General features: G+C 37.5%; 1 protein-coding gene and 2 long non-coding RNA genes across 16 annotated transcripts in view; 1 reads left to right on the top strand and 2 right to left on the bottom strand.

Annotated features, from left to right (window-relative positions):
- LOC148717216 (uncharacterized) overlaps window positions 1–10588 on the bottom strand; it is a 29106-nt gene extending 18518 nt beyond the window's left edge. The window contains exon 1 of the long non-coding RNA XR_015994500.1: window positions 10318–10588. This is a non-coding gene — a long non-coding RNA (uncharacterized LOC148717216). The remainder of the gene's footprint in view (window positions 1–10317) is intronic.
- Window positions 613–3556, top strand: LOC148717217 (uncharacterized). The gene is made up of 2 exons (XM_088742671.1): window positions 613–947; window positions 1025–3556. Exons 1-2 carry the CDS (start codon window positions 817–819, stop codon window positions 3312–3314), a joined length of 2421 nt encoding a protein of 806 aa, XP_088598797.1. The 5' UTR covers window positions 613–816; the 3' UTR covers window positions 3315–3556.
- A 2457-nt stretch (window positions 10589–13045) lies between the features above and the next one.
- LOC111336963 (uncharacterized) overlaps window positions 13046–20236 on the bottom strand; it is an 18671-nt gene continuing 11480 nt past the window's right edge. For 9 of the 14 annotated variants that reach the window (XR_015994364.1, XR_015994362.1, XR_015994363.1 and 6 more), the window contains one exon: window positions 19076–19536. This is a non-coding gene — a long non-coding RNA (uncharacterized LOC111336963). Of the gene's footprint in view, window positions 13725–15044; window positions 15613–19075; window positions 19537–20236 lie in introns of those variants that run through there. The other 5 variants (XR_015994366.1, XR_015994374.1, XR_015994372.1 and 2 more) reach the window with 2 other exon arrangements.

Below are 20236 nucleotides of genomic sequence, written 5' to 3'. Positions count from 1 at the left end.
ATTGACGTAATGCGCAACTGTTGCTGCTCAGAAGTTGCTGAATGAATATGAAAACTGTTGAATGAAATTGACATCGTTGAATGAAAATAACAATGTTGAATGGAGTGTTCCTGAATGTGAATGAATTTTAATGTGCATGTATTTAGCGATCTTGAATGTGGACGATTTTTGTTCGTGAAAGAAAATATAAGTCGTGAATGTGAATCAATATGTTGGTGAATGTGAATGTATACAACGTTCCTGAATTTTGCACCATTTCGCCAACCATATCTTGAAGAGTTCACAAAATCTTACCTAATTAGCTTCAGTTGGTTAAAAGGAATAGCTAACGGAATTTCAGTGGCCATCCTAGGGAATTAAGCCAAGGCTGCCTGAAACGATCCAAGCGGTACCTAGCATATGAAAGTCACGCTTAACAAAAGGCTCTATCGGATATCGCGTGACACCCGCTGTAACGCGACCGACTAAAGAATCAGCGAATTTTGGAAGATTTTGCTCTCTCTCTTTCGCTTAAAGAACGTTGTCGTTCTGTTACCTCCAGATTATAAAAGCAAAATTGTTAAGCTTTACGTAGAGGTGCAAATTATACCGTCAAACAATAATCTTGTACTGGCAAATAAATATTTTGTGTTGCTGACTCGCGCTATTTTAAGAGGTTTTGATTTCATTTTTTCGAGACAAGGCAAAGACTCTGGGCCGAGGTTTGTACAACGCATGCTCAAATGTGTGCGTTACCGCCAAATTCGAAAAGAATAATAAATTCCGCGTATTTTGATGTATAATTCATAAGGGTGCGGTAAAGTTTCGGCCTGGCAAATGGGCCTTGAAATCAACGCTTTGGTTCTATTTCTGCTGCTAACCTTTATAAACAGCGCGAGTGCGATAGAACAGGAATTCGATGGAGCGGAATCCGGAGATGTCCCTTCATTTACGTACGAAATAAACAAGTAAGTATAGATTCAAGTTTCGTGTATTTCTTCGAAGATTCATTGTGTTAAAGATCCTTTTCTATCTTGTTTGGTAGCTACCTCATCTATACAGTCTGTAAAGAATTAGAGGGGAAAATCGACGACTTAAGTACTGAGTCTGCTTGGTCGGCGAGAATAAGAAGAATTTTTGAAGAGTCTGCGCTGAAAGGTTTAATCTTAAACAATCGTATCGTAAATGTCTTCAAGAAGAAAATTTCGCTTCTTCTCTCGGCGTTGAGGAAAGCTGGTCAAAAAGGTGGTCGCCATGTTAAGAAGCTTAAAGAAAAGTGGCAGAAAGAGACGTACTCATTCAAGATATTCTATAATGAAATTGAAGCGTGTCAGCTACAAGAGGAGAACAGAGGTTTGCGCGGACAAAAGAGAAAGCTGGAAGCATCCCTTGCAGATGAACAGGCGAAAAGGCTAAAGGTAGAAGAGAAACTCGAACAAGTGCTTAACAAAGCAGAAAAGGACGAAAAAAAATACGAAAAAAAATTTAAGATTCTAGCGCGTAAAATTGCGAAACTGCAGAGAGACGGAAAGAGAGGGCCGGCCAAAAAGAAAAAATTTACCGATTATACGAAACAGCATCAGTCACGTCTTCGACAACAGATGAAGGAAAACTGTCAGGCAACATTATCCTTCCTTGGATTGTACGATTTTATTGCCACAAAAGTAGAAGTTTTCAATGGCGAAACTCAACAGTACGAGACATTTTCCTTAATTGATGAAAACGAGCTGCCACTAAAGGACAAGGACTCAACGGAGCTGGCAGATGAAAATTTGGATGAAATTAATATGTGGATCTACATTAAAGATAAATTTAACATTTCTAATGAGGCTTGGCATGAGCTGGCTATGAAAACCAAACAGATGCCAAACAGCTATAAGCTGGAGAAGAAATTGAAAGAACTTAATGCAAAATGGAATCTTCAACCTACACCTGGCCAAGCCGAGGGAGTCCAGTTAAGTTTTAAAGAAAGTTTAGAGGAACAAGTAATCAGGCTTCAGGGGAAAGGAGTTTTGAACATTAACACTAAAATCAAAGTTAAAATTAGTGGGGATGGGACCAACATTGGGAAAAGGCTCAAAATTGTTAATTTAACTTACACAATATTAAATGAAAGAGATATTGCAATGAGTGAAAAAGGCAACTATATTCTTGCCATAATCAAAACTACTGAAAGCTATGATAATTTAAAGGCAACCCTTGCAGATCTTAATGATGAAATGCAGAATCTAAAGCAAATATGTGTGGGTGATTATAAATGTGACATTGAATACTTTTTGGGAGGGGACTGGAAGTTCTTAGCTTGTGTGTGTGGTTTGGGTGCAGCAAATCAGGACTATGCCTGTATTTGGTGCAAATGTCCTAGGAATGAAAGGTTTGACTGCAGCAAGAAGTGGTCCCTCACAGACAGGTCCCTTGGTGCAAGATCATGTGAAGAAATAACTGCCAATGCAAAATCTAAAAAGTTCAATTGTAAATCAGTGCCTTTATTTTCTTTTATTCCCATTGATCATGTCATAATTGACACACTTCACTTATTTTTGAGGATTTCTGACAACTTGATTGAGCGTCTCATACAGCAACTTCGCAGGGAAGATGCAATAGATAAAGTGAAAACTTTCCCTAGTGGGTTTACAAGGGAGAAATATAAACATATGGCTGGATATGAAAAGTTTCTGAAGGACATTGGAATTTCCTTTGACTGGAGAGTAAATAAAGACTCTAAAAAATTAGAATATAGAGACCTTACCGGACCAGAAAAGTTGCTTGTTATGCAAAGCATAAATTTCCAATCACTCCTTCCCAACTTTAAGGAAACTAAAGAAATGGAAAAACTATGGGCCAGTTTTATGGAAATTATTGGAGACCTGAAGCTTGAGTTTACAACTGATGATGCTATTACTCAGTTAACAAATAAGATCAACTCATGGTTTGATAAGTTTCTATGTTTGTATCAAGCCAAAGATGTTACCCCTTACATACATGCACTATATGCTCATGTGCCTGAATTCTTAAGACTCTATGAAAATATATCCTATTTTACACAACAAGGAATGGAAAAATATAATGATATATCATCCAAACATTATTTTAGATCCTCAAATCATAGGGGAATTTCTGCTTTAAAACAGATTCTTTTGAAGAAAAATAGAATACAGCTCCTAGAAGCAGCAGGCATGGAAAGAATAAAGAAAAGTTATAAGTGTGGAAATTGTGAAGGTCTTGGTCACACCATAAAGACATGCTCAGCTAACTGTAAAGAATGCCAGACTGCAGTTTGTTGTGCACATCTTATCAAAGTTGATGGAAGATGGACACAGAGATGTACTTTGTAAATTCCTTTCTAGTGACTGTAACTTTGAGGGCTAGGCTTCCTAGTTGACATGTTAAAAATTTATCTTATAACAGCCTTGATTACAGTAAATATAAATAAATGTAATATCCATGTGTAGTTAAGATATTCAAAAACTCTTTTAGAATTTAGTATGAACAAATATTTTCATTCCCTCAATCTCAATAATTAACTGACAATGATTATAAACTGATAATAAAATATATCAAAACAATAACTGTAGTTGTGTGATTGCATTTAACTCAGTCTTTAATTTAGCAGTCATCCCTTGTTAGGTACTGGTGTCTATTTCCATCTCCACAAACAAAAGTAAAAACAAGTTGACGGTCATCTTCAATTTCTGACCTCACATACTTGCCCCCTATGAGCTTGTATTCTATTATAGGGTTCCTTTCTGTAATCCAAAATCTCACTGCCCCTTCTGTCACAAAAGTATAATCACTATTTTCGTTTAAAATCCGTTCATCCCATTTGACTCCCAAAAAGCTGTCTAGGTCGTGATTACAAATCCGATAGACTTGCTTGTTTCTTTCCCTTTTTGCACGAGCAGCAGTGGCAATACTCACTTCAAAGACCTCCTCCACAGAAATTTCAATCCTGATTTCTGGATCGTCCTTCCTTCCAGAGTATAGCTTTCGCTTCACTTCCCGATACAAGCGGTCTTGGAAGAGATGCAAACGATCGTCTATGGATTCCATGGATGGTTTACATTTATGTTCCAACCGCATAATAGGAAATTTATCACCATCATATGGCCTCCATTCGTCAAACTTATCACTAAATCCGTTACAATGTATTTTTACTCGCTTGCCTTCTTTGTCGACCTCTTTCGACTCGATTTCGTAAAGGCGATTGTCCTTTTGACGCTTTGGTATTCTGCCCTCGTCAGCTACAGCTTTTAACGGGTTTACTTCGTTGATTAATCGCTTCGGCGCTTTGATTTCTCTTTTTACTCTGGCCGCCATGTTTGTTTTTATCGTTTGCGCATAAAACTTTTGGTCATTCGCGCATGCGAAATATGTCCGCGAGAGTCTGGATGCAAGTCAAAGCAAATGTTAACCCTTCTATGAAATGACTTTGATATGGACTCCACGGTAACATGAACTTTAAGCCGCCGTGCACGTGAGATCAGTGGCCAACCACGGAAGCGATACCAGCTGGGTATAATCTTAGCCCGGATAAATTATCCATTTCTTTGATTACTATGTCTTTTGGAATAAAGATTATTATTTTGAAACAAAAGAGGATGAGGTGCACCTCATTCTTTTTTTGATAACAGTGATAATGTTAATAATAGTGATTATGTTAATGAAATATAAAAATTATTATAATCATTATATAATTTCATTACGATTATCCAAAAGAATATAAAACAGTATAAATGTCTATTGCAGGTCTCCTTTTCCTTTGAAACGCGATTTCAACAGGTTTATGCCAAGTTCTACCTTATTGTCTTCTATTTTGTTTGTTTGTTTCTTCTTTGCTTTAGTTTGTTCTGTACATTTGTTTGTTTTTTCACCAGTCCACCTCGCCGATAAATAGTCTTACGTCTGTTTGCATATTGAGTGTTTCTTTATGGAAATAAACGAACATTCATCTCCAATTAATTGCATGTTTACTCCTTTCCCAAACCATGAACCTGAAAAAATGCATCGCAACACAAATAAATTTGACCTCAATGCAATAAAAGAGCTGAGTTAGTATAATAAAGTCTTAGTTCTTTGTGGTAGTTAGGACTTCTAAAACATGACCTTAAAATTGTACCTCGCAGCCTAGTGGGTAGAGCATCTGACTGCACCCTGTTGCGGTCCGTGGTGGGGGTTCAAACCCTGGCGCGGGGAATCTTGTCGTTTTTTGTTTTGTTTTGTTGTTCTCATCATATTTATTTCCTTGCTGATAATAAGTCTTTGATGCCCTCAGTACACATATCATTTATTATCGAATCGATTGCATACTTTTGCTTAAGATGTGAAATTAAAGTGAAGCATCACAACAAAAATTACTTCTGTAATAAGAATGTCTCCAAGGGGTGTTCGCTTTTACGGCGAACGGTTGAAATTTTGCCAATTTACGGCTAACGGTTAATACCTTTCCATTGTGATCGCCACAAATTTTTTACGGTGAACTTTTTTATGAATAACGGTTAAAATTTGTCCCTTTTTAGGTTTAACAGCTGTTTTTTTTTTTTTTTTGCCGGCGTTTAACAGCTATCTGTCTACCCCACCGAGAACCTCTAATGAAAGAACATAGGTAATCACCAATAGAAATAGCAAATCTAGGTTGAAAGGGGTTCTTCTCACTAATTGAGTCAATTGCAAACTATTGCAAAGGAGATTTTTGTCGTTTTATGGCGGAAGTAGCGCCTCTGTTTCTAAACTTAATCTTTGCAGTGTAGGACACCTATCATTAGATACTAATACATATCATTAATCTTTTTTTGCCCTCACAACAAATTTATTTATATGATAAAGGAAAATAGGCAATCCTTAATAGAAACAGCAAATCTTAGCGGACAGAGATTTTTTCATACTAATTGAGTCAATTGCAAACCATTGCAAAGGAGACTCTTGGCGTCCCATGGAATGTTTCTAGGCTCGATCTTTGCAGTGCCCAGTACACCTAAAATATGATTTTAAAATTCAGCTCAGTGAATAGAGCATCTGACTTCACCATGTCGGTTGCGATCCGTAGTCAGGGTTCAATCCCTGGCGCGGGGAATTTTGTCATTTTTGTTTCTCTTTTTTTGTCTTTTCTCATTATATTTTTTACCTTGTTGATAATCAGTCTTTGATATCTTTATATAATGGTCCCGCCCGGACCAACACTCAAGGTCTTAAAATAATTGAGAAGAATATGTTGCCTTTCTATAACATCAAGAAATGGTTTAGATATTCTAGTCTTCTCAGATAGCGAAGAATAAATGGAGGTCCCGTCTCTTGCAGTTAGGGATACGGAGAGATTAATTTCTCACGCACGAGATTGCTGTGTGTTGGATGTCCTCCCTGGGGTGGGATGGGTGGGTTGTTGTCTTGCGTTTCATACATGATCCTCTGGCTCGGGCAATATGGGTAGCCATGCCCCACGTAAAGACATTAAACTTTGATTACTATTACTTTGGTTACTATTACTGATGCACATATCATTCATCGTCAAATTGATTGCACGCTTTTGCTCAAGATGGGAGATTCAGGTGATGCATCAGAAAAAACTTTTTGTTTACGTAACAAAAGAAAATAGGTTATTAGTCGGGCGACCGACTATAGATCATCCTCGGAGACCCAGGGGCTGTGAGTCCATTTCAACTTAAGGGCAGAAGAGCCCCTGGGGACATTGTCTTACAAGATTAGTTCCAAACGGTCGCAGTCGTTCTGGCATCTGATTAGTGCCAGAAAATCTTTGTGTTTTTCTGCCCAATCAGAGTGAAGTGTCGTTTGGAGTCCTTTCGTGTGTTTTAGTGTAACACGCACATATTCAACAAGCTTTGTTCGCTATGTTTGTTTGGGCCGTGCGACGAAGCTTTGCCCGAGGTGAAAAGTTTCAGTCTCAGCACACAATGTAAGAGAAATCGATCAGATTGTCCGCGAAATCTTACCGGAAATTCAACTGAATACTTTCGCAGGCATCACAAGAGAACGAGTTTAAAAGTTTGCAAGGTTCGTCTAAAACATAATGGTTGGAAGCATTGATATGTCGCTTTAAACGTTAGATGAGATGTAAGCTTAAATCTTTTTAGAACTTTTGTACAATTTGTTGTGACTGAAACTTTTCCAATCCCGTCAAGTTAATTCGTCGCACGGGCCACGCAGGTATGTCAACCAACTGGCACTTACGCTTACGTAGCTTTCTGTGCGCGCCAAATTCTAATCGTTGCTTTGTAGTAAAGTCTTTACAATATGGCCAAAGTTGCAGAGAACGTTAAGTACGTGGACGACCTCCAGCAAGCGCTTAAAGAAAGCTTAGCTGTGTTTCCGGTTAGCTAATTAAAAGCTGAATAAAAACTAATCATCGAGAACATCGTGGAAAGGAGATATGTTTTCGGACAGTTACCGAAGGGGTTTGGAAAAAGTTTAATCTTTCAACTGCTGCGTTGAGTGTTCAAATTCTTGAGCTCGAAAGGTCACGGATTCTCTTCTAGTCCCTTGGTCATTGTCATTTCACCACTTTTGTCGATTGTTGAAGACCAAGTTAATTACCTTTGATCATTGGGAATCGATGCTGCTTTCATTGGGGAAAACAAAACCAAAGACCAAGAAATATTGGATGGAAAGGGCGGGCTTGCTTTATTGTAAATGTCAGCTTAGTACAGGGTTATCTACCCACATCTAATAAACAAAACTTTCCACGTTTAGCTTTTCTCTTTAATTTTTCAAGCGAAGATTTGATGAGATTTTGGCCGGGCGTGCACAAAAAGTTCCGTAAGCGCCAGTTGCTCGACATACCTGCGTGGCCCGTGCGACGAAATAGCTTCACGGGATTGGAAAAGTTTCAGTGACAGAAAATCATACAAAAAATCTTGAAAGATTTAGGCTAACATCTGATTAGTTTTTATTCAGATTTAATTAGCTAACCGGAAACACAGCTAAGCTTTCTTTAAGCGCTTGCTGGAGGTCGTCCACGTACTTAACGTTCTCTGCAACTTTGGCCATATTGTAAAGACTTTACTACAGAGCAACGATTAGAATTTGGCGCGCACAGAAAGCTACGTAAGCGTAAGTGCCAGTTGGTTAACATACCTGCGTGGCCCGTGCGACGAATTAACTTGACGAGATTGGAAAAGTTTCAGTCACAACAAATTGTACAAAAGTTCTAAAAAGATTTTAAGCTTACATCTCATCTGGAAACTCGATTTTTAAAAATTGTTTATTTTCATCTTTACATGCTCACTTTGGAGGCTGGTTGGCTGCATGTGATGCTTTAATGCATGTGATGCTTTAGTGTGACAGCGTGATGCTGTTAGTGAGCTTCTATGCGCTAGCTAATGCTTGGCTGTGTAGCCGCGCGATGCGGTTCCAGTCAATACCCACTAATTGACCCTTACTCACCATAGAGTCTCCTGTAGCTCAGTGGTTAGAGCATCCGACTAGATCACGGAGGGTCGTGGATTCAAATCCCATCTGGAAACTCGATTTTTAAAAATTGTTTATTTACATCTCATCTAACGTTTAAAGTGACATGTCAATGCTTGCAACCATTATGTTTTATACGAACCTCGCAAACTTTTAAAACTCGTTCTCTTGTGATACCTACGAAAGTATTCAGTAGAATTTCCGGTAAGATTTCGCGGACAATCTGATCGATTTCTCTTACACTGTGTGCTGAGACTGAAACTTTTCACCTCGGGCAAAGCTTCGTCGCACGGCCCAAACAAACATAGCGAGCAACAGAGCTTGTTGAATATGTGCGTGTTAAAACACACGAAAGGACTCCAAATGACACTTCACTCTGGTTGGGCAGAAAAACACAAAGATTTTCTGGCACCAATCAGATGCCAGAACGACTGCGACCGTTTGGAACTAATCTTGTAAGACAATGTCCCCAGGGGCTCTTCTGCCCTTAACTTGAAATGGACTCACTGCCCCTGGGTCTCCGAGGATGACTACAGGTTTAACCTCGGGTTTCTCCAAAGCACAGTCACGTGCAATGGGGAATACCGCAGACACGTACTCAGGGCGCAGCTTTCTTTCCACGATGTCGAAGATGGCGGACACGTTGAATATGTTATGGCATCATCTTTTCTACGCTCAAACATAGGCCCGCACACCGTTCGAGCGTATACTTCGAAACGGGTCGTTCCGCGAACTCAAAATAGCAAAAGAATCAAAAGCGAAGGTCTCACTAGCATCAAACTAGAAATCAAATGAGTTATCAGTGGACAGAAAGTGTCGAGAGAGTGACAGGAGAAGATTTGCTGATAAAGACAAGGTGCCTCGTAATCAGACTCTAGGAAACGACAACAGAGATGCCATGTTGGTCTTTCATTAGAGTGACGGTAAACGTAATTGTTATATTTATGTGACCTCTATCGTGAGTACATTTTCAGCTGTTATTTTCCTATTCGTTCCATTAGTTTTGTCGCTTTTGTGCGTATATTATATATGCGTTATTAACCAAGCGTGAGGTTATGATGGCCGGGAGCTCTTTTTTTGCTCTAATTCTATTTTTTTCATGCGCGGGATCAATGCAGGCATTCCTGAGCCCATCTTGCTCCCTCGCGTAGCCAATCAGAACACCGGATTCGCTTCATATTGCCCACAGGCGTTGTGAGCGATGTAATAAATTTGCATATTGTTGTGCCGGAATGTTTGTTTGGTACCAAATACTGTGGTGTCAAATAAATGTTATGATGTATGAGACAAAGTAACGTCATTTATACAACAAAAATGAGACAAATCAGCGTTGTGTCTACAAAAAATGATGTTGCAAAATAAATAAAATATGCAAAGGAATTCAGGTCTTGTTAAGTGATGTTTGTTAATCATTGTAATATTAACAATGGTGAGTACCATTTGCAAAGATGATTTGATTGTGAGCCCAGCAGAATACCTCTTAAAAAAACTAGTAAAGCTCTCACATAAAAACAAAAAAAATTAAGAAATTGGTGTGCAGGCAAATTCTTAAAAACATTCCTGTCTCATCAAAAATGTATGGTTACATCAAATGCAGACTTAGAACAAGGAGCAATAATGACAGTATCAAGTTTGTACACAAGATGAGAAAGAAATGGCATTTTACGTGGTCAACACTGAATCGAAAATTGTCGAGTTGTAGAGAGTGTTTGGGCAAATATCCATTTTTGTATGGCTGTAATACATTATCAAGTACAAGAATGCAAGCCACACAGGTCACTGTGCTACACTGAATCTGTGTAATGACATCGAAACAAATGCTGGGCCTCCTATCCATGGTATTGATCCTACTTAAACAATCAAGGCACCATATAGTAGGAAAAAAAATAAAACTGTAGAAAAACTCAAAACTGTAGTTACCTTTCCAGAAAACCTCTCACTTTCCGATTCAGAAAAATCCGACCTTTCGTTCCCATTTCTAAAACAACGGACGAATTCTCAATTAAACAAGACATAGAAAAATTTCTTCGCCGCGTTCAATTAAAAGCCTTTTTTCACGACAAAGAGGATGATTCTAACACCTCGAACAAAGACACTTTCGAAACACTTCAGACTCGAAAGTCTAAATGGACTCCCCCAGAGGGCCAGTTCGCATCATTAGACTTTTTAATCAAAAAATGTCGCCACGATATCAACAAACTTAATTTCAATCGTATTACCAAATTTTCCAATCTCGCTTGTGAAGAGTGGTCGGCTCTAAAAAGTCTTAGAAAACACAAAAACGGCCGGCGGCTCAGTCGTTGTTTGGCGCACCGACCTCTACCAAAAAGAAGCTTTGCGGCAACTTTCTGACACCTCTTTTTATCAAAAGGTCGACAAAGACCGCACTGCCAACAATCAAAACACCGTCAAGAGTACGATCAACCAACTCATAACTAAACAAGAATTGCCGACCAAAGCAAAAAATCTCATCATAACCACTCCTAGAACTTCTTGTATTTACTTTTTACCTGAAATTCACAAACCTAACAACCCAGGTCGGCCCATTGTCCTGGCTTGCAGTTGCCCTACCGAACTTATCTCCAGCTATTTAGACAAAACTATGGCTCCCATCGTCAAAACTTTACCATCATATAACGTTAAAGACAGCCAACACGCTCTTCAAATTTTTCGCGACTTTAATTTCCTTGGCCAAAACAAACTTCTTTTCACCATGGATATTACGTCTCTTTACACTGTTATTCCTAATGGCGAAGGTCTTCTGGCCCTTAAACATTTTTTTTTTATCAACATACTGTTAAGGAACCTAAATCTGAAACACCACTACGCTTAGCCGAACTAGTGCTCACACTCAATTGTTTTTCATTCGGGAACAACTTTTTCAAACAAACCAATGGTGTAGCCATGGGTACCAAAATGGGACCTAGCTATGCCAATCTTTTTGTAGGTTTTGTCGAACACAAATTTTTCAGCCAAGACAACGGCTCCAAACCTGAACTCTACTGTCGCTACACCGACGACTGTATAGGTGCCACCTCCTCTACCAGAGAGAAGCTGACTTAAGTCATAACCGCAGTCAATTCTTTTTACCCGGCTCTGAAATACACCTTGGAAATTTCTGACAATTCTTTATCCTTTTTAGACATCAAAGTTTCAATTGAAGGCAACGGTTTATGCACTAGTGTGTATTACAAACCTACAGACTCGCATAATTAGCTCCGACGAAGGGCTAACGCTCAAAACGTCAGCTTTTGTAATCGTTACGGTGGCCAATTTACCATTTCAACTTTGTTGATATATCCAAATTATTTAATTACTTGTTGTATTCGTCTCCGCATCCATCTCACGTTAAGAATTCCATTCCTTTTTCTCCGTTTCTAAGACTTCGTCGTTTATGTAGTGATAACTCTGATTTCCACCACAAATCAGAGTCAATGTGCCAGTTTTTCGATAAACGTGGTTATCCTGATTCTGTCGTTCAAGCGGGTTATCACCGCGCCCAACTTATTGATCGACATTCAGCACTACAAACGTCACAAAAGGAAGATTCCTACCGCGTTCCATTCACTCTCACGTTTCACCCTCGCAACCACTCAGTTAAATCTATCATTCTTAAAAACTTTAAATTACTTCAAAACGATCCAGAGACAAGCACTATCTTTTCGCAGCCTCCGCTCATTTCATTCAAACGCGACAAAAAAAGGCAATTTTTTGGTCAGAAGTTCTTTTCAGACTAATGACCAACCAGGCACTTTTAAATGCGCTCGTGCACGATGCAAAACGTGTCCTTTCATTCACAACACTGAGAAAGTATCGGGACCCAAACGATCCATTAAGATCACCGATCACTTCACGTGCACCTCCGCCAATGAAATCGATTGCATAACTTGCACTTATTGCAAAAAGATTTACATCGGCGAAACAGGTAGAAGACTAGGTGACCGATTCCGAGAACACCATCGCGACGTGGAGAGGAATGACAAGGACGCATCGAAACCAGTCGCTAGACATTTTAATTGACCTAATCATTCTAAGCAACATATGGCAATCTGCGGTCTTTCCTTACACTTAGGTAGCACGGAACGCCGTAAAACTCTTGAACAAAAGCTCATCTTTCAAACCGGTAGTCTAAATCCCACAAGTATCAACGAACGCTTTTCATTCCACTAATTTATTCGTGTTTTTCTCGTTGCCATGTTCCCACCAATAACGTAGCTCCATTTTCTGCCTTGGACGAAAGGGCTAACGCTCGAAACGTCAGCTTTTATAATCATAACGGTGGCCAATATACCATTTCAACTTTGTTGATATATTCAAGTTATATTGTGATATTATGTACTTTGGTGAAAATGCTGGAAAACAATGTGTTGCTATGAGTTTGATTGCTTTGATTTATAGTTAGGTAAAAGGAATGCATACCTGTAAAGACCTGGTACAAATTTTGAAGATGGGTAATTAATTGTATTCAACATTGTCACAAGGGCAGGTGTATTTTATGCAAACAGAATTACCATCAATGATTGCTTTGTCTGAGAAAAATTACTAGCTTAATTGAAGTGAAAGCTACACTGGTAATCTACATTATTGTGATCCAATAATGAAGGGGATATCAGTACAGTAAGTCTTTAACAGGGCGTTTGAACCACTCTTGTCACAAAATTACTCTTCATTTATTGTGACAAAAGAATGTATTGTTGTCAGTATCTATCATACTGATAATGGGTGTTATATGTGATTCTCATGCAAGAGACAAATATGGTAGAAGCCATCCTTCAGGTACATGTGTACTATTGGAAGTACCATCTATTCAGGGCTTAGTACAGTATTTCCAGACTATACACTCCAATTGACAATTATGAACTCAGAGGAGTGCAGATTAGTACATGTGAAATAAATGCAGTGAACAGTTTTAGAGAAGAACAAAAACTGCTCTTGTAAACAATGCTCTGTTGTAGGGCTTTATGCAATGTGTTACTCAGCAGCAAAGTCTTGTAGTTATTGGAATTCCAGAACCCTATGTTGGATAACTGACCGAGGAAATGAATTCTATCATAACATGGGCATCAACAGGCTTCTAAAAAGGGCAGATTTATACACAGGTCTTGATATTTGTGGAGTTGAGATCTCATTCCAACTTAAAGCTCAAAGCTATGGGATGTTATCCAGTAGTTTAAACAATACAAAAAACAAATTGGAAAACTTAATTTTCAACAACTGCAGTGGAAATACATTGTGGCTTGCAAGTTACTGAATTACTTGTATTTTTCAACAAACAGTCGGAGCAAATTACATGTTCTCCTTATTGATCTATGAAGATACTTGTGAACCTGCAACACAACAAATAAAAATAAGTGGTATACCATCATTAGTACGGCTTATTTCTAACATTGTTACAAAGAAACTTAAAACAGATTTTATTCACTACGAAATGCAATTTTTTTCTAGCAAATTCTGTTGCTAGATTTGGAACTGTCCTGTGGAATTCTCTGAGTATCACTACACGTGATCTGACTCATAAACAGTTTAAGGAAAAAATCCATAGTACAGTTCTGAATATCCTGGCCGTTGAGAATAACTATATCGATTTGGCATCTCTTCTCCAAAAAATTCGCTCCCTATAAAAATTCTCAAGCCTCAATTGCTCCTTGTGCCTGAAATAGCTAATTTTGTATGTTTATATTGTCTTATTTTTATGAATTTATTTAATTTAACTATTTTCTACATTTGTGCATTTATTTATCTGCTGTTCTTTCTCTTTTCTTTTTATTCTTATACTTAAGCTGTAATGATCTTTTCCTTTATAATTTGCTTTAGACTCTTAACAAATTGTTGTCACTGCCCGCCACGACTAGCCTGTGCTACTTGCGGGCAGTGTCAATTATGTAAGGTTTTTCTTTTTCTTTATTTTTCTTGAGTAATTTTTAATCCTTGTAATCCCCCACCCTAATGCGAAATAAATTGTTGTTGTTGTTGTTAATCTAACATGGACCTCCATCAAATCAAACACATTATGCAAAAGCACAGACGAAAATATGATTATGACAATTTGGAGCCCGCTCCGAAAAAGAAAAGATTGCAACAGATAAGTTCTATAAACACAATCCAATTCAAAATTAGACAACAGCATGAGAGTGAGACAATCTCAACTATTAATGTCTGGATTAAAGAATTCTTGGGCTGTTCAGCCTCGAACTCCACAGCAGCAGCTTCTCTAATACCTTTTAGGGTACTGGGGGTGGAAAAAAATTTTACGCCACGCCCACAAACCAGAACCTTGGTACCTCTTAGTATTTCATTTTACAACCACTGTGCACCATGAATGGTCAACACTCATAACAGCATGCCTCCTTGTAGCCCGACTTACGATCTAAGATCGTCTTGTCCTCAATAGAAACAACAAATCATGAAGTGGACAGAACTTTTTCTTAGTAATTGAGACAATTGCAAATCGTTGTAAAGGAGACTCTTGTCGTCCTATGGAATAGCGCCTGTTTCTAGAGTTGATCTTTGCAGTGCATAGGACACTTAAACGATGAGTTTAAACTTTAGTCTTTTGTATAGACAAGTTCCCCGTAGTTCAGTGGGTAGAACATCTGACTGCACCCTGTTGCGGTCCGTGGTTAGGGTTCAAACCCTGGCGCGGGGAATCTTGTCGTTTTGGATTTTATTTTCTTGAATTTCACATCATATTTTTCTCCATGCTGATAACAAGTCTTTGATGTCTCAATATGCTTTTGAAATAAATGAAAAAATTCTGTGTAACCCCATACTATTCTAAGGCGAAGCATCAGCCCCTTCGTTTATGTTATTAATAAAACTTGATGTGCGCAAAATGCATAGTATGGAGTTAAAAGGAAATCCTGTCAAAATAACTTTTCACAGTTTGAATATTACAACGCTTACTGGTGAATTTATTCAATGGTCTTTTTTTTTTTTTTTTTTTGCATTCCAAAATTCTTTCCTCGTACAGAATAATTTCTACTGTTCAGTAAATGCTGATTTTTCTTCCTCTCACATGCCAATTCCTCTCACACAATGTATCTCATTCCTCTTGATTCTCAATTGGCTCTAAAGCGTGCAAACAAAACTCCGCACCAATTCAGAGACGTATCAGTCAATTATTGGTTGAAACTGCTAATCCATATTCATCAGGAATTGTAGAATTTTCAGCAAACACGCTGTTCGTCGACGAGTGAAGATGTGCCTTTCAAAATTCTGAAAAGAAGACGTTAGATCATTCAGAAAAGTAATAGAAGCACTCTCGTGTTACTAACAACACAAAGTGAGTATTCCTTCAGCAAAATGTTGTGTTAAATTTCTTCAGATAGCTCAGTAGTGTTGAATGTTGTCACGGCACATGTGACGACTCTTCTGCAAATAACTTGGTAACCTTTGTTTCATTGAACATTACATTTCGAAAGTCTCGGTGTCTCCCTTTTTATCTATTACTGTACATAGTGGGTACGTATTATATAGAAATTAGGGTCTTAAGATTGTGCGTCTTCGTTCTGAGACAGTAAGCATTACTTGATCACATTCATGATTTCTATTTTCAGAAGAAATTTGTCAAAAGGATGGAAAGACAAAGAGTCTGGTCACGAGGATTCACTGGAATGACTAGATTATTAGTGGGATACAGCAAAGATAAGAATTTTAAATTATTGAGTAAGAGTAGCAAAAATGGTGGCTCTTTGGACGGTAAAAGTATTGTGCGAAGTCCTCATTCTCTCGAGTATTGGAATGGATAAAACTGGTTACCTGGTAAGTGTAAAGTTTTCAATTGGCCACCATTTTTGAAATAGTTCGTAATGATGCGAATTGTTCTGAAAACCTTGTACAATCTCATGATTTATTTGAACTACAAGCTATTATTTGGTTAAGTTCATCTCAGATCATCTCAATTCGTTGAAATAACTAAAGTAATGACTTAAAATTTATTTAAACTTGGCCACAGAGCTTAGCTGAAACTGGAAATCGTTGATTTCGAAGTACTACTCGCCTTTTTGGTTTGCTTAACAGTTTGTATTGCCATTATACCCCAGTCGACGTTGCACAAAGTTGATATTTGTTAAGGTGGCACTCGAACAAAAGACCTCGTACAAAGACCAATTGAAATATAAAATGTAAATTTTGCCTGTATTATGTATTTATTATGTATTATGTATTATGTATTTCAAAAAGCGCACTTCTGAACAGCGCCGACTTTCAAACCCCACTATTGACTGGTACGTTAATCAGTGTTCAACATTGCGCTCTTTTCAGCAATTGACTTTCAAAAGCTTGGTAACACAAAGAAAAGGCTGCGACTATCAGCACGTTACAAACGACTTAAAGTGCTACCAAGAGAAAACGTTGGCGAAAAATGTTGATTTGACAACTATTGAATCTCGGCATGAACTGAATTAACCTTGAAATTTAGGTTCATCCTCGGTGTAAAAACCTGTGAAGCTCACGAGTGACGTAAAACAAAGACAACAAAACATTATAAACAATAGCGTACAGCAAAACAATACCTCATGAAACAAGAAAACCTCGTCAGGTTTTTACACCGAGGATGACCCGAAATTTAAGTATTTCGTTAAAAAAAAAAAAAGAAACATTTCTTCGCCATATATGAATGAAAAAACTGTACAGTGCCATCTAAGAACTTCTACTTTGTGCAATCAACTGTGGTTGGTTATTAGTGAAAATGTTACGTTAAAAATCTGACTGGTCAAGAGCTTTTTCTAGAAACTGATTAGATCGAAATCTACCTGTATATAAACCAGTAAAAAGTGACGAATGAGTATAGGTTTTTATACCATATCTCGAGAAGCTTTCATTCGATTAAGTAGAAAATTATTCCCCAAAACGTTGAAAAATAATTTGCACTTTGGACGAAAATCTACGCAGGCATGCCAATCAATCTTTTGCCCGGTAAACAATAAAACAACTATTGGCAATTATGCGTTAGCTGTTACGAACGAGCATAATTGTCTCGTGGTATTCCCGGACAAACAAAAAAATTGAAGAAACCATTCTCTTAAATTTTGGTAAGGCAGGGTTATTTTTACGGACAAGTGTGTGAATCAGAAATACAAATAGAATTATTTCATTCAATAGTTTGCCAAACCAAATTAGTTGTTAGATTTTCTTGTTAAATGCTCCAGCACATTGCAATTGATGAAGGATATCACTAAAAAACAAGAAATTAGGGACAAATAAAAATACATTCTTGTGATCTTGAAATCTGAACAAAAAGCACGAAGATTTTTACCAACCAAAGAACGAACTCATTATATCCCAAGTAAAGGATGAGTTTTACTGTGTCCTCACGGTGAAAGGCGAATATAGTTGTGCAACTCTATATCGCGATGGTTAACTTTTTGCTGGATTATATACAGTTCTTTCTTCACTACGAACTTCTTGGGTAATCCAGTTAACCTTGTAACGTGAATCGTACTCGCAAAAGTGAATGACGTGTTCCTCTTCAGACCAGGCATTTGGTTTTAAAATAGTTAATTCAGTTAAGCTTCTTTGGTCAAAAAGGCTGGACATTAGCCTCCTTAGGATCAAAAATGGCAGAAAAGAACTTGGCCAATAACCAGCCACCTTGACCTCACACTGGGTCAATGACACATACATCAATTAATTACAGGCTCAAGTGCGTACTCCTTAGTTTTAGTGGAAGGAAGATCTTATGTGCAGTAACTCGGTGTAACACAGGAATACACAAACAAATAATCTTGCCCAAACTTATAATTTGTTTTGAAATTCAGTTTATACTTACAATAAAGCAAAACTGTTTGTAGTAAAGTTTGTTGCAAAAATTTAAGGTGGTTAACTTGGAGGCAGATGATTTATTTAATTTTTTAAATTACTTCGCGAATTTGGTTTAAGACATTGGAGCTAATTGTGAGATGTGTTGGCCTTCACGGCTGAAATCAAATTTGAAGAGCTTGCTCCAACACTTAATACGATTTTATTTTTTCAATTGGTTCGCCAATTTAAGTTCAAGGCCCTTCGAGCCTAAATTATTTTAAATTTGGAGTATGCTCCAACAATTCTTATTTCGTTCAATTGAAGTCTACTTTTTTGACCTGTATCTGTGTTACATTCGAAAACTGACGGCTTCATTTTTAAGATCTTTTACACCAAAAAACCATCGTGGCAAGCAATAGGATTAAAAAGAAATTGTTTGGTTTCAAAGACAAACTTTTAAAGTGACAAAATTAGCCAAATTTTTCACGACTTGTTTCCTTAGCTTGCCATGATGTTTTTTCGTTTACAAATTCCACACACATCATCTCGTGCAAAGCACTGAAGTTATAAAAAAAAAAACAGTTGGGGATAAACATAGTCAATATTGATAAGAAGCCGAATTTTCTAGACTGTTTGATGTTTGAGAGGAAAAGTTGGCGTTTACTTTTAAATCTTTTGCACGAGATGCTGTTTAATTTTATTTTGGCGGGAAATTTTAACGGAAGTCTGGTTACAATTTTGCCAGAGGAAACTCTGTGCAAATTGGTCCAAATTTTCCCGCCAAAAGTCTTAGTATATACACGAATAATTTTCCTGGACACCTTTTTAATTAGTCGATTGATCTGTGATTGTAAAGAATTTAAAACATAAAATACTTTGTTGAATATGAAACTTTTGTGGTTTATTGAGCGTATATTAACAATACAAGCAGACAACAAAGAAATAAAGATGAGGTTTATTAACAAGGAAAAGTATATTTACAAAATACGACTGCGATTAAAAAAAAAAAAAAAAAAAAACTAGCGCATGCGTATTTTGGGCGCCGTATTTTTTTCTAAGACTTTGGCGAGAAAATTTGCTACATTTGAACAGATGTTACTTACCGAATGAATATTAGAAAAATATAGGCGCTTATATTACGCATGCGCCAATTTTTTTTTTTTAAGTTTTTTGGCGGGAAAATTTGAAACTTTTGAACAGCCCCTGCCATGAATAATTTATCAACAAAAAATTTTGAAACTCCTACAAAATCGCGAAATCACATTCGCTTACGTCTAGCCTCAAGTCGTCGATTTTAACGAATAACTTGGCTCTACCTCGCTGTATTCTTGAGAAAAATGAGCTACATCTGAATTTCACTTGGATCACACCCTTTTTTTGTTTGGTTCTTGCACCAGTCTGCAAGAAATTAAAAGAAAGGATACATTAACAAATGGACCAGATTTTCAACATGTTGTTTTCCATGCTGTGAAAGTAAAATAATTGTAAATCAGTATTTAATCCTTCAGTGTTGAGCCGCTCTACAAAGCCGAGACGTTAACGTACCGTCGATTTACCGATTCAAAATGATAGCAGATGAATGTTTTCTGATTTTACTTTCTCGCTTTTTCCTAATTGCGTTCAAGTATTGAACTGAAGGAGTAAGTTCGCTACAGTAACTTGAGAAATAAATCGAAATGTTCGCAAGCAATTTCTCTTTCCCTTTTAGTGATTATAATTTCTCTGAGATCATCATACTGGTATGTAAATAACAAACATGTAAAGAATACTTGTGTAAATTGAGTATCAACTGTTATTTAATATTATATTTCCTACCGCTTGCTTCTTCAATGTAAATTCAAGCCACAAACAACTGCTGTTTATAATTCGCATTTAAAAAAAATTTCAAAAAACCTCAAAGAATCGAGCTTCTGGTCGCACCTTATAAATGTAAAACACTGCTCGTGAAAATGTGAATGACACTTTCATAAACGATTCAATAAATCATTTTTCGTGAAACCGTTGCTTGGCGACACGACGTACTACAGGTTTCCGAAATCTTGTTTTGACCACCCTCGAATAGAAAAAACCTGGCCTATTAATCAGATAGACAGCAAGA

The sequence above is a fragment of the Stylophora pistillata genome, chromosome 13 (genome assembly GCF_964205215.1).
Source record: "Stylophora pistillata chromosome 13, jaStyPist1.2, whole genome shotgun sequence".
Classification (NCBI taxonomy): Eukaryota; Metazoa; Cnidaria; class Anthozoa; order Scleractinia; family Pocilloporidae; genus Stylophora; species Stylophora pistillata.
The sequence above is the reverse complement of the archived record's forward strand: the minus strand, read 5'-3'. Positions and strand labels throughout refer to the sequence as shown.